The sequence below is a fragment of the Aphanomyces astaci genome, assembly GCF_000520075.1.
Source record: "Aphanomyces astaci strain APO3 unplaced genomic scaffold supercont1.121, whole genome shotgun sequence".
Taxonomy (NCBI): Eukaryota; Oomycota; class Saprolegniomycetes; order Saprolegniales; family Verrucalvaceae; genus Aphanomyces; species Aphanomyces astaci.
The window spans coordinates 17,470-31,872 of NW_009798384.1; the positions used below are offsets into that span (position 1 = coordinate 17,470).

The 14,403-nt window shown below is 49.1% G+C and overlaps 5 protein-coding genes across 5 annotated transcripts; 1 reads left to right on the top strand and 4 right to left on the bottom strand.

Annotated features, from left to right (window-relative positions):
- Positions 1–106: 106 nt before the first annotated feature.
- On the bottom strand, positions 107–1,933 carry H257_17818 (hypothetical protein; the record flags this gene model as incomplete). The annotated part of the gene is made up of 3 exons (XM_009846761.1): positions 107–493; positions 549–1,240; positions 1,351–1,933. 3 exons carry the CDS (start codon positions 1,931–1,933, stop codon positions 107–109), a joined length of 1,662 nt encoding a protein of 553 aa, XP_009845063.1.
- A 2,697-nt stretch (positions 1,934–4,630) lies between these two features.
- On the top strand, positions 4,631–5,186 carry H257_17819 (hypothetical protein). The gene is made up of 2 exons (XM_009846762.1): positions 4,631–4,896; positions 4,947–5,186. The coding sequence occupies exons 1-2, from the start codon at positions 4,681–4,683 to the stop codon at positions 5,085–5,087; spliced, it is 357 nt and encodes a 118-aa protein (XP_009845064.1). The 5' UTR covers positions 4,631–4,680; the 3' UTR covers positions 5,088–5,186.
- A 387-nt stretch (positions 5,187–5,573) lies between these two features.
- H257_17820 (hypothetical protein) lies at positions 5,574–6,453 on the bottom strand (the record flags this gene model as incomplete). The annotated part of the gene is made up of 2 exons (XM_009846763.1): positions 5,574–5,616; positions 5,840–6,453. The coding sequence occupies 2 exons, from the start codon at positions 6,451–6,453 to the stop codon at positions 5,574–5,576; spliced, it is 657 nt and encodes a 218-aa protein (XP_009845065.1).
- A 2,248-nt stretch (positions 6,454–8,701) lies between these two features.
- H257_17821 (hypothetical protein) lies at positions 8,702–9,865 on the bottom strand (the record flags this gene model as incomplete). The annotated part of the gene is made up of 1 exon (XM_009846764.1): positions 8,702–9,865. The coding sequence occupies one exon, from the start codon at positions 9,863–9,865 to the stop codon at positions 8,702–8,704; it is 1,164 nt and encodes a 387-aa protein (XP_009845066.1).
- Positions 9,866–12,508: 2,643 nt separating this feature from the next.
- H257_17822 (hypothetical protein) lies at positions 12,509–13,066 on the bottom strand (the record flags this gene model as incomplete). Its single annotated transcript, XM_009846765.1, has 2 exons — positions 12,509–12,967; positions 13,019–13,066. The coding sequence occupies 2 exons, from the start codon at positions 13,064–13,066 to the stop codon at positions 12,509–12,511; spliced, it is 507 nt and encodes a 168-aa protein (XP_009845067.1).
- Positions 13,067–14,403: the final 1,337 nt, after the last annotated feature.

Below are 14,403 nucleotides of genomic sequence, written 5' to 3' on the forward strand. Positions count from 1 at the left end.
CGTGGAACAACGCAGTGATGATGATGGACACCATGCGGTCTTAAAACGCTCTGGTAGTTAGTTAGACTTGGTATGTGCTTGACGTCTCATAGCACACGGGTCCACGCTAATGGCGCTGATCGGTCGCAGAGGTCGGCGCAAGGAGCAGCGTGTAGGGGTACTTGGTCCACAGCGGTCGGTAAGGCGATTGGACGCGGAGGACTTCGAGGACAGAGGAACGGAGAGGGCAGTCGGGGTCTTGTAGGCGGAGCCATCGGCGGACAGACATCGTCCAGCCAAGGAACGATAGCTCATTCCACGCTGGGGGAGGCAGCGGAGTCGCCGCTTCATACTGAACCTTGTTGTGCTCGGTCCATATGAGGTGGAGGGTTGAGGCTATGAGAAGGATCCATAGGGTCTTGAGGGCATCCTGGCGTTGGTGGCCGCGCGCATTGACCGTAAAAAGGTCATGGTCCGAGATAGTCGACCACGAAAAGGTGACCCCGTAGCACCTCTAGGCATCACGGTGAAACGCCCATACTGGGTGGGGCATGGTGTTGGGTTTCCACTCCACCACAGCCGTAAGCACAGCAGATGGCATCGGGACGCTCAAGGAGGTAGGCAAAGCGGCAGTTGACAGGCAGCATGCGGAACAGGAGGCGTAGCCACACATCGCCATGCACCGGTGGAGGCAACCGACAGGTCTGTCGGACACGCCTGACATAGTTGTGAAGGGCAGCAGTGGTGGCTCGGGCGGTGCTGGACATTGGGTGATGTGCCTCGGTAGCTGGGGCATGATAGGCCAAGGCTAGCACCATACGCCTGGCCGTAGAAGGGGTGCCGAGCTGTTGGGGTGGCAGGGGTGGGCAACTGAGTCCCTGGACCCTGGCGTAGACGCAAGTCAGATGGTTGTAAATCATCCCCGAGCGATACACTGGGGCCCATTGCATATGCCCGTCGTTGCCGCGCTCCACTGGGGCCGCTGGGTTGCCCTGACACATCATAACCATGAACTCCGGACGGGTGGGCCATCGCCCGTGCACGGCAACGATATCGGCTAGACATCGTAACTGGTTGTATGCACCATGGCTACACCACCGTCGAGTTGGGGGGGAGTTGACAATGCGAGCTGCACATTTGCCATTCGACATGGTGGGCTCGTAGGTCGTGAGCCACACTGGAAGCTGCATAGTTGTCGCTGGGGTGAGGGGCAGCTGAATGCGCTGAGCCATCGGTGTAGCCGACCACTGTCTCCACACATCTATCCACAGAGGGTGTAGTTCTCACGGCATGAGCCACTTCGACTTGTAGTGGAGGTGGTATAATAAAAAGTCAAATGGACAGGATGCACGATGGAGCCGACCCATAGACCTCTCAAACTGGCGTAATACCAGTGGTTGCCAAAGTGGACGGTCAGGTGTTGCCAGGGACATGGCACGTTGAAGGAGGTGTAGACGTTGTGCACGGATCCTGGACGCAAATGAGGTAGCCCACGGCCTAGTTTCGAGTCAAACTGCAGGCGTGCAGCCAGCAGAGGACGGTGACGGTCTGTAGGAATAGTCTTGCGGTCGAGGATGTAGCGGTTGAGCATAGACTGCCAGCTCTGCATCATGGCGGGTGGCACAGGTAGAGCGGCCGTAACATGCCACAAGAGTGAGAGCATGACAGTATTGGCCAGCAACCGACGCCCTTGGAGCGTACGAGCACGGCAGCCCCATTGTTGGAAGCTGGCCATAAACCTCTCGTGGGCGAGGTTGAGCTGGTGGTCTGCTGGGAGCTGGTGGCCAAACATGAGTCCAAGGTACTTCACGGGTTGGCCTGTGGGCACAATGTTCAGGAGGCCCCCGCCGTCCGTGTCGGCAGGGTCGAGGTGGCCGTTGAGAACCAGAGTTTGACATTTGGCTTGGTTCAACCGCGCCCCAGACACAGCACAGAACTCCTCAACGATGGTCATCTGCTAGACAGCAGCAGGCAGATCCTTCGACAAGAGTGTCGAGTCATGAGAAAAAATGATGCTGGTCATGGTGTCTCCGTGTGGTAGGGAGATTCCGAGATGAGGGTGCTGGCGTAGCATGTCTCCCAGCGGCTCCAGGTATAGCACGAAGAGCAGGCATGACAGTGGGCAGCCTTGTTTCACACCCCGGGTTGGACGGATGACTGGACCCAGTGTGCCATTGAAGAGGAGGTGAGCCACTGGTGAATTGTAGAGCAGTCGCACCCAGGAGATGAATGTTGCACCCATATTCATCTCCGCAAGCACTTCAAACAGGAAGGTTCGGTCGACCATGTCATATGCCTTCGAGAAATCGAGAAACGTGGCATAGCTGTCTTGGTCCTCCAACGTGCAGTAGTGTTGGAGGGCTTGGACCATTCGTGGAGTCTGCGTCCGGGCACAAAGACAGCTTGGGTTGGGTGGATAAGCTGGGGTGCATGACGAGCGAGACGGAAGGCCAGGGCACGAGACAACACTTTCACCTCCACTGGCATAAGGGAGATGGGTCGGTAGTTGCCAGGCAGGCCTCTATCACCACTCTTGTACAGCAGGGTGATGGCGCTGCGACGCTGGTGAGGAAGTAGGCAGCCATGGTGGGTGAGCTGGTAGCTGAACACCAACAACAACAGTTCCGAGAAGATCTCTGGGGCTACCTGAAAGAACCCTGCCGACCAGCCGTCTGGACCAGGCGACTTGGATGGATTCATCGACTTCATCGCATCACACAGCTCGAGCGCTGTAATGGGCTGGTCGAGACTCTCACGGTCCTCCAGTGCAAGCCATTTCGTCAGGACCTCCAAAACTGCACGGCGGCGATGGTGGTCAGGCGGGCCGGCTTCTCTGGGTGTCGCCATGATGGATCGCCAGTGGGCTGTAAATGCACGTTGGACTGTGGACACGTCTGTGGTCGTCGTGCCATCCACTGTGACGCAGTTGATGGACACCTTGGTTCCCAGTGGCTTCCGAAAGAAGTGTAAGAGGTGCCTCGTTCATTGGAGTTGGCGTGGAAGTCGAATTACCGGTCGCGAGCATATTGACTGTGCTCGGCCTTAACAGAGTCGTAGGCTAGCTGAGCTGCAGCTACATCGGCAACGTGGGTGGCCAGGTCACCATAGTATGCCAGGCTCGCTTTGCTGTCGCCAGTCGGAAGTGTAGGTGTTGTAGATGTACCTTGGTCGATTGGGTGTGTAGCCGATGACATTTCATGAGCTGGCGGCGCATTCGCTTCAGCCAACCATACCACATCGCATCATGGTTGAGACTCTCGTCGGCTCGCATTCGGTCAAGGAGCGCTGAGGCCTCCGTGGTGATGGCTCGTTGGATGTCGGGATCAGCTATCAACTCCCGTGGTAGCCGCCAGTAGCCCTTTGTTGTGGTAGATGGGCTCTGCGACAGTGTCGCGGTGTGGGTGAGGTGGTCGCCTCCAAAGTGGTTTGGGTCATACTTAGCCTTGGGGTTGAGGTGAGAGACCAGCTCGTCATGTAGGAAGAGATAATCAAGTCGATTGACACGCCCAGGACCACTGTAGAGCCGTGTAGTAGGGTTGGCGCCACGCATCCACGACACCAAGTGAAGTTAGCCACTCAACGCAGTCCTGTTTGCCACTTGCTTGGTTCGAATGGGGCGTCGTGGCATCGAGGGATGTGTGTAGCGGCATATTGAAGGCGCCACCCACTAGGTGTAGGCCATCGTGTTCGAAGTCACGAGGCTAAAGGGCAAAGAAAGCGCCACTGAGATGCGCCTCCACGGGCGCGTAGATGTTGTGAATGTAGACTGGCAAACCACTCCACACAGTTCTGGCCACCAGGTAGCGACCAGAATGGGGATTAGCTCAGTCGGATGAGCTTCAGATTATCTTTCGCAAGGTACACGGTTCGGATCCAAGTTTGTGCTTATTTTTTTAGTTTCGATTAGTATTTAGGTACTATTAATAGGTGGAGTACTACGTAGTAGTACTATGTTATACCGGTAAGCTTACAGTAGTTTTCAATCAAGCTGTGTGTTTTCTGTTAGAAGTTACAATTCATTTTTATCCGGAACTCTGTGCCATACTTCAACCAAGATGTTCGAAGGAGATTTTCCAGGCCGAACCAGTTGCCCGAACAGGGTCAAAGGTCCTGTTCGGGCAACTTCACTGAACAATCACTGAACGTTTCAACACTGAACGATGAGAATTATCCGGTGACTTTATCCGGCCATCATTTTGTCATAATGGGTCGCTCATGCGCAATGAGCGCGGGTTGGAGCCTCAGCTTCGTCGCTATCGTTAGTCATTAGGTTCATTTATGATGTGGTTGACTCTAAAGCATGACCGAAGTGCTGCCGTGGTCGCTGAGCCGTGTGATGATGCAAGCTGTGTGTAGCTGGTAGTCGAGCGCTACTGCGCATAGACCTGTGATATTCACTAGGTCGCACACATACGTACATATCTTACTATTCCGCCGAAAAGCGCATTCGCGGAGGGTCTCTAGCTACCTCTACCTGCATGAGCCAACGGCCGATTCTTCGCCGCACATGTGGACTCAGCCAAACCATGCAATTTACATAATGATATTTTCGATAAAATATGACCATAATTGATTGGACAAAAATCATTAGACTAAGATGCATGCTGATTGGTCAATAACACAGTCAAATAGCCATTTTCGAAATGCAGCCCAGCAAACCCAGTGGCCGAGCTCGAGGCTGAGCTCAGGCTCCTGCGTTCAATGCCAACACTACCATCCGTCGACCCACCGGTCAACACCATATCGACAACGTCAGTGTCAGTTTCGTATACGTCGGAGATGGTCACTACGCTCCTTCATTTGCGGTTCACCGTGTACCGGGCGCCATTCAACCGACACAACTCGACGAAGCAGCTGGGCGTCTTGTGGTCGAAGCTTGCGCTTCAGTTTAATATTGTCTTCGACTCAAACCCAAAGGTAACACGTGATAAACATGCATGTCATGTAAATTATGGTAAATGTATCAGTGGATTCGCTCAAGAACAAGATCCGTGCGTTGCGGTCCGACTACGTCAAGATCAAGAATGCTGAAACGGCGACGGGCAACGAGGTGCAGCCTAAAAAGCCGGACTACTTCGATGAGATGTTATTCGCGTTTTCGGACATGAATGGGCCGGGCGAAATCGAGTTTGGTCGTGAAACCCAAGCAAACGAAAGCGTCAGCGACGAAGGTACATTTTACACACTATGACGAAGTCATTTATTGCACACTAGACTGTTAATGTGTGTTGGATAAGTAGATGATGTAGCTGATGTGAAAAAACGCAAGGCGGATATCCAACAGGAAATTGAACGCCAACGAGGCGAACGAAAGAAGCAAAAGGTAGATATTGGTGCGGGACTGGAAACACTTGGAAAGTCTTTGGTCGATGGACTTGTGCAGGCTGCAAAGTTGACTTCCAATCGTGACCTCCACAATGGCGAAAACGACAAGGGAATCAACATACTCGTTGAAGTCGTTCAAGAAACCAAGCGCTCCATTGAAGAAGCGAATAAAGTCCAAGTAGAGCTGTTTGCGTTTCTTAAAAGCAAGTTTTAGATAACGTTACGTATCTTTGTTGAACAAAAATGCAATCCAATTTTACTTTTCGCCACTACTCGTCCCCAAACGTCCCCACTAGTCCCCACACGCTCTCACTTGTGTCAGATCATATCCATCGTTAGTATTAATTACATTAAACCAACTAAATATTCTTTGATTCTATCACGAGCTCGTATTGCCGAGTCATCATCAACAAGGTTGCGGTCACTGTCAAAGACAATATGCATCCACTCAGGATAATCCTCAGGATTATCCGGAGCTTCGTCAGCAGCTTCGTCAGGAACGCCATATTCAATGAACCAGTTATGCAACACTAACGTGGCTTCGATCATTCGCGCCATGTCGTTGGGGTGGTGGTGGAGGAGATCGGTTTTAAACACTCGAAACAGATTCTTCCAGCGTCCAAAGGCGCGCTCAACGGCCATACGCGTGCGACTATCTAGAAGATTGTAGTTGACCTCGTCGTTTGTCATGTCGTCGTTGATGGGGTACGGGGTCATAATATGTGCATATAACTTGTAGCCCGCGTCTCCCAAAAACCAACCACCGCGTGGAACCATACGGTGACATGTTTGCCCGAACTTGGAGTTGTTGAAAAGTGCGTTGTCATTTTGACTCCCAGAGCGCAGAGAATACGACATGAATCTCAAGCGGTGGTCCACTACTGCTTGCATGTTGAACGCCGTGAAACCCTTGCGACAATACCAACCAGTAAAGTCCGCGAATCGAGTCACTGCAATGAGGCTGCCATCGAGAGTACCGTAGACGATTGGGAAGCCATGACCTTCAAAACCCATCCGCACTTCATCCCAATCAGCTTGGGTGCGCGGCATGTGGACCACCTCAGCAAGAAAGCACAACTGGAGGACCAAAATGACTTCGCTGTAGTATTCGTAAGCACGTGTCTTAGAGATACCAAAAACTACCGCCATGGTGTCAAACCCGTCTGAGTGGGTCAGGTAATGGATGGTACTGGCGACACGATCGTCAATTCGGAACCGATAGTTATGACGCAATGGTGGGTGGACAAGATCCTAAGCCAAGATAATGTTGTCGGCAATGCGCAGAAAGGTGTGACGGGTGCAGCGTAGGTGGCGCGTGAACCATCCGTCGTATGTGCCGTCGGACTTGACTTGTTGCCACGTGGTACTGGGTATAACAACAGTATTGATGGCAGGGGTGCGGTTGCTACGTCCGACACACGACATGAGAGCGGCGCCAACGACAGCAACACACACGGCACTGGTCGAGTCCATGATGTCAAATTGCAAAGTTGAAATGAAATTGGGATCATTTATTGGATAGTGAGGCATTCATTATTAGCCAGTCATTCGGGAAATAGCTGAGTTGCCCAAAATGGGATGAAATGGGGTCATGCACCCCATTTTGATAAATGGATTTTGGAATGAGTTGGGGAGCGTTTTGATTGGGTAATACCCATTTTGAAAACTACTTGGAACAGGCTCTAAGAGCATCTCCAACGATGTTTTTATTTCTATTTCAATTCGAAGTTACTGATATAGAATAGAAATTCTTGCACTATCCGGAGGGTTTGTTGCTATTTCACGCGAAAATAGAAATTCTGCGAGTCGAAATTTCTAAAAAGTCCGGATAGTGCCAAAATAGCAACCGTAAAAACGAAGTTTGACTTTAACCTATGCTTTAGCAATAACGTAAAAAACCAATTTACTGTTAAGATAACTTAACCAATTTAGGATAACCTTGTATTGCCCAATCACACCTCGTTATTCGTTCGAGTCAAAACCTCTATCATATAATGCTGGCCATTCCTGAATGAAATGCAAAAACGGCGTAGAAGCCATTGATAATAGTCATTCAAGATTGGGTTTGAAGTTCCCTAGTCGACACGGGTCACATTGGGTTGGATCTGAGGTTTTGTCGAGTGTTAAACTCGGTGGACATCCATCCACAACAGAAATTTAACTCTATAAAACAGTACCTTTGTATAAATTATATGCAACCTGTTGTAACCGCTTACCCTAAACACAGAATTTCAATGCTCAGACACATACATACTTTAAGACTTTAAGATAAAAAAAGTTATCCTAAATTAGTTATCAAAATGTGAGTACAAATGCTTAGAAAGTAACAAATTTACCTGTGAAGTTCATCGCCTAAACTGATATTTCGATTATGAAGTCAAAGATGCGCGTCTTGTCTATTGGAATCTCTATTCAAAACTCAAACATCGTAACGGACTCAAAAGTTATGTCCATTCTACTCCGACGCCTCCAAAAAAGTTATCTTAAATTGGATTTTTACGTTAGGTTAGAATTTACCGTTGGAGATGCTCTAAGGCCCTGTTCGGGCTTAGTGGTCAGTTGGCAGTGATTTGGACGGGTTTAAGTGGGGACATTTTGTAACACTGGGTGAATTTTACTGTGAATTGGCCTTACAGTGGTCGACAGCTGTGAGGGGGCCATTGGGAATAATTATTGCTGTATAAATGCTAGCGATAAACAGTTAATATGAACATTGTAGCTCACAGGCCAAGCTACAAAGTGAGCATTTAAACACATCTTTAATGTTGATATTCTCGCTAAAGCGATGTTGAAAAGTTTCAACATGAGTCATTTTTCACCGTATTACATATAAAGTTCCATATCTAATAAACGCGTTTTTCATTCTATGCATAAAAATATGTTAAAATCTGAGAAAAATCCTTGCATAATCGATACTCCGGAGTACATATTATCAGAAGCCCCCTCACAGCTGTCGACTACTTTTAAGTGCGCATGGAACTCCACATGGTTTCCACGGTAACGACAGTACTGTACTCTAATTACTTCAATACGCTTTTCTGCTGGCAAGTTGAAAAAACGATCAGGTTGTCAACTAACGTTACTAGCACTGTACGATGCCACGTGGTGAAGGAAGTTTCCGTGGGGCATTTTGTGCATGAGGTACACGCCCAACCGGAACCATAAATTTTTCATGTAGTATACAGTACATTAATAGTATGTTCCAAACCGGTACTATCAATGTTTCAGGTCCAACCGGAGATATCATAAGTACTGACTGAAGCGGGGGGTATACGGTACAGGTCCAACCGGAGAATCATAGCGGGGGTTATATGGTAGTACTCCTGAGGGACAAGGCCAACATTGCACGAATAGTGAAATTAATACGATCAATGTATGATTATTAGTAGTGTTGTTTTTAGAGGGTCAACAACACGACGGGTTTGGGCACGGCAAAGTTAGTGCCGGTGGAGACGAGGGCGCCGTTCTCGAGCAGGCGGAAGCTCACAATTTTGTTCGCGTGTTGGTTGCCCACGTACACGATGTTGTCGTCGCTGATTGTAAAGTCGCGGGGGTACGCGCCCACGGGGAGGAGACCCGTGGACACGCGCTCCAACGTGGCGGCGTCGAAGACCACGATGTTGTTTTCGCTGTTTTCGCTATTGCCGAGGCCGCGGTTGGACACGAGCACGAACTTGCCGTCTTTCGTGACGTGCACGGCAGCCCCGTACTGTTTGCCCTTCTTCTCCGACGTTTTCACGGCCTCCGGCTTGTACAGCTGGCCGTTCGATTGCACTTCGTAGCGGACCAACTCGTTCGTCCTCTCAGTGATCAAGAAGATGACGTCACCGTTCGGGTGCACGGCTAAGTGACGGGGCAGCGTCCCCCGACCAGTGTCCACGAAGCCGTTGGCGGTGAGCTTGCCCTTGTTGAGCTTGAACTGCATAATCTTATCGTTGCCCAAGTCCGTCACGTACAAGTACGAGTTGTCTTTGCTCAGGGCCACGCAGTGGGCATGGGGGCCTGATTGGGTCCCATACGACGCGGCTCCACCCTTGAACTGTACCTTGTCCACGATCTCGCCAACAGTGCTGTTCTGGTTGAGCTTGAACACAACCACCGACCCGTCGCTGTAGCTCGCGACGATAGCGTATTTGTTGTCGTTGGTGAGCACCACGTGCACGGGGCCCTTGGTGTTGGTGGCGGTCGAGCCGAGAAGGTCGAGGGACAGATTGTCCTTGTTGTCATCTTCGTTGTTGCTGTCATCTTCGCAGTTGACGCCGCCGTCGTTGTTGTCGCGACGTACACGAAACGCGGTGAGCCTGCCGTTGCCGAGTTCGTTGGTCACGTACAAGTACTTTTGGTCGTTGGACAAGGCAAAGTACGTCGGCTCGCCGCCCGTGGTGGAGCCAGTTTCTTGGCCGATCTTGGTCAATCCACCCGCGGCGTCGGTGCGGTAAATGGAAATGCCCACGGGGTCGTTGGTGGTCGCGCCGCTGGTTTGAGACCCCACGAGAAGGAAGCGGCTGGAGGCAGTGCCGACGAGGGCGGCCAAGGCGAAGAGGGCAGTTGTAAGACGCATGGTAGTGGTCGTGCAAGGAAATTCAAAACTGACGCTGTAGTCGTCGAGTGTGAACTTGAAGTGGGGACGAAAGGTTGTACGATTGAAACATATCATCAATTCTGACTTGCCAGCACACCCAATGACCAAACCAGGAATATCTCACCAGATTTCCGTTCAACGGTTACGTGGCTCTCAGTTCAATACTTCGATTACTACAGTACTGTTAGTATTTGAAGTGCACAGTAACATTATTCCGTTTGGTGACATATTGAGATTTATGTGACAGATAGCGGAACACTCTCAACTACTCTACTGGTACTAGTAGTCAATGCTTGCCTGCAGGACAATTCCCTCATAAAACAGTTTTACAGTTGTCTTCTCCGAAAACACTAGAATTTGAGGTCTATATGGAACTTTGTATCTTCGGATTACTGTGTGTTAAGCATCGCGTGTACTCATCGGGCGGGGGGTAGGACCGATACGGATGATATATGTAGTAATTCCCTCATTCAAACAGTATCTTGGGTAGTAAATAATTATCTCATTATTTACAGTTAGTTCTGCAAGTTGAGGCGCTCTCATAAAGTTACGTTAGGGTACGTCTGGTAACATTCCCAATCCAAACCAGTTTTCTGTACTATTAATAGTACTTCGAAGTAGTACATTTAGAGGTGCTGTGGCAATGCTTCGCCCACACAACATAGGTCGTGCAAAGATGCGTAACGTTAGAAGTATAACGATGGATAATCTCCGACTACAGTTTTATTTAAATTTGTTGGCATGATTGATATACCACTATGCAGACAAAATTCAAATACACATGCAGTGTTCTATTGAGTCCTTGGGAATGTTCTTCTAACGCTTATAAGTACGATTCGTACGTAAACGGGTTGGATACTTCCAAGTATTAAACAGTCATCCCCGATTTTTGCAGCCTGGTATAAACGAATATCCTGTGTAATCCCATGGAATATTCAATTTAACAGGCTATTGAAAAATTAATACTGGGAACACAAATGCGGTGCCAGCCCCAAGTCATATCACAATATCACGAGCGTTGTCCATTTGCCATGCGAATCCTTGCAAAGTGGTTAACTCTACATACACGATGACATGGCTGTCGGAATAAATTCGAGCACTGGATAACAAGCTAGGACGTTGTTAGATGTTTCTACTGTAAGAATGAGAGTGTACTTGCTTTGAGACATTCTACGACTACATTTCACAAAACGTGTAGGGTATTCTGATGTTTACGATTAGATTTTGCTCATCGAATGTGATTAATATCCTTACCTAGTGTGAAGGTATACTCCTCCAAGACTTCATATAACCCTTGCATATAAGTACCTCCGTAAAACTATATTTGGTAGGGGCTGCAAAAATCGGGGGATGACTGTATGATATTAATCAGGATTGTTATCCAAATGAGAAACTTTCAACCAGTCGACATGGAGATCAAATCCGCGGCAATAACGAATAGACGAAGGCTTAAAAGCCTTAGTGAAGTTGCCTGAACAGGGCCTAATACAGTACTGTAGGAGCCAGTCAGCGATCCGACCACAAAATTGCGCGCCTCGGTAGCGGAGGTCGTGTAGTTTTGTGGTCCTTGGCGAGGAGTGAGCCCCAATCGGGCATTTCACCGAATATCGAATCGATTCCTCTTGTCGGGGAAAACGGCAGGTACTGTACTGTACAATGTACACTATACTGTAGGCCGCAGGCTGTGCCGCTACGCGGACGAGGCCTGTTCTACGACGAAGTATTTTTACTTGGTATTTGTATTGATCACCAGTGACTGTGTTCGTGTTCCACATGGTTTCCACGGTAACGACAGTACTCTGTAACGTTACTCTAATTACTACGTAGTACTTCGATACCCTTTTCAGCTGGCAAGTTGAAAACACGATCAGGCAGGAAGTCCGATGGTCATCCGCCCCGCAGCGTACAATGGGTTAATGTACCTGATCGATCACAAAGAGCGTTCCTCGACCATTCTGCAAGGAACGTATGTGCGACAATCAGCCAATCAAACTAGTGATACAGTAGGCTGTGAACTGTAAAATGTACTACTCTTACCATACTTGTACTAGTATTAGGAAGCTGCAGCATTCACAGTCAATTCTTGTACTGTACTTGAATGGGCTGCTTAGCTTTCTAACGCACATGCCATTGACGGCTACAGCGTTAATTGCAGATATAATGTAATATCCAAACATGCACAACCTCATTCAATGCGCGGAGCCATAGTCGATATAATAGGAGGGTGCTTTTCACAAGGTATGCTCAAAGTAAAAAGAGTGAAAAAGTAAGGCACAATCAGGGCTCGAACCCGCAACCTCTGGCCTTATAGCTAGACGCTTAACCATCACGCTATTCAGACAACTTGTTAATCATTTGGCTCGGTCCTATCTACACTGTAATGGACACGGCACGTTGAAGGAAAGGTGTACTAGTACGAAGTAAAAGCTATGTGCCTCAACGGGGCTTGAACCCGCAACCTCTGCCTTACGAGCTGAAAGCTTAACCGTCACGCCATTCTGATGAAAACTGCGCCGATTATATAAAAGCATCAGGACTGGCATCTATACCACATACTAGTACTAGTATTTGGACCTCGATGGAGAGGGGCGTACATTGGTACTTACGTTAGAGGGTATGCCTTCAAGCTTGTCGTTGGTGTCCAGTAGGCGCCTTGGTGGTCGTGGTGACGGGGCCAACAGTGACACGAGTAGTGATGAGGTCAACGTGGCGAACAGGGTGGCGCAGGTCGCGAAGGGGGCACGCGGTCACGGGGCTGCGAGAGGTCGTGATGGGGGGACAGTGGACGTGATCAAGGGGGCAGTAGTGGTGGTCATGGTGGTAGTGGTGGCAGGTGCCACCATCGCGACCAACAACAAGGCGTTCGGGTGTTACTGCGTTGTCACTCCAGCTGTCGGCAAAGTCGTACGTAACATGACGTTTTACTTTGCCGGCAGCTGGAGTGATAACACGGCAACATCCGCAGCAACGCCTTGTGTACGTCATGATTTTGATGCAGCCCAGTTGCTGCAGATGGTGCCAAAGGCTGCGTGGCTGTAGTTGGTCGGGCCAGCGAGGACCGCCACGCTTGAGAAACTCGGTCTTGAATGGCAATTCTTGAACTCATCTCAGCAGCAACACGTAATTCACGACGTCGTCGGGGAGATGGGGGACTGGAGGCATGTCGTTGCCGTCTTTCATGGTGTGCTCCCCTCCAATCTCGATAACGTCCAAACCCAGGCTTCGCTATTATTCCAGTTTTACCTGAAACTGGAATATCTCGTGCAGGGCACCTTGTGAGCGGCTGCGCCCTTATCGATCACGTCGCGGCGACTCGCATATCAACCAATGGGTACACAACGTGCATCTATATTGTGGATGCTACTGCACAGCGTTGTTCGTTTACCTCATGCACTTAACTTTAGGCGATCAACATTGCGTAGTACTAACTGGTAGCTAACGTTAGTGTACTCAACATCATTTTGTTACTCGAATCGTTGGAGTCAACGACATATTTAAGTTAGTTAACATAATTGGAGATTGCAAGGATTAGAGCCATTCATGCAGATGAGTGAAAACAAAGCGACTTATCTTGTGTTTGCATGTGTGCAGTGTGAAGTTTAGTGGATAGAAGTTGAAAGAATGTGGGGCACAGCAATATTTACAGGGAGTGCTAGAGGCGATGTGTGTTGGACCATGTAAAAAGAAGTGGTTGCATCGCCACTCACAGCCCTCATAGTTTAGATCGATACAGTCGCAGCGGTGGGCAATCCCAACATAGTCAACACCTAGCATGCCCTTCTGTGGCACCCTTCTACAATAATTCAACATCACAACACCTAATTGCATACCCTCTCTCAATGTGAACAATGCAGTAGCACATTCACATTAGGGAGTACTATTAGGTGCTGTGCGTTGAATTATTGTGGCGGGATGTACATGAAGTGGTGCGCTGGCATTCCACTACGGTAGTACATAACGTTAGGGTGTGCCATCGCTACAACATAAACTACCTACATTGTAAGCCAGTTCAAAATGTCGTGACTGGCGCCTGTAGCCTCTAGTTTCACGATGTACTTACTGTACGTGTGGAAATCCAATTCCATGTCATATTGCATTAGCGTTTACTTGCATATCCTGTCGCTGAGCCCTTTCATCACAGTCTCACTCCATATCACGTTGCAAGCCATAATCAAACCGTAAATCTGCATGCTTGTATACATACACACCACTTTATCTACATCGACATATATCGCTAACTCCAATCCATGCCCAGTACATTAATGTAGATGCTACTACATGACATGTAGTAGCATTCTAGATTAATGTACTGGGCATCGTTGTGTACGCAACCTGCAAACGCTTTTACTTGCGCACCAACTATCGCAATAAGCCATCTTGCATGTAGTGTTGCTGAGAGATTCGAGCATCACAAGGCTCTCAGCAACACAACATGCATTGTGAAATGCGCGCAACGCGCTGACCCTAGTCACGACGTAGCACATGCGAAGACTGTTTCCCCGGGCACGATTGATACC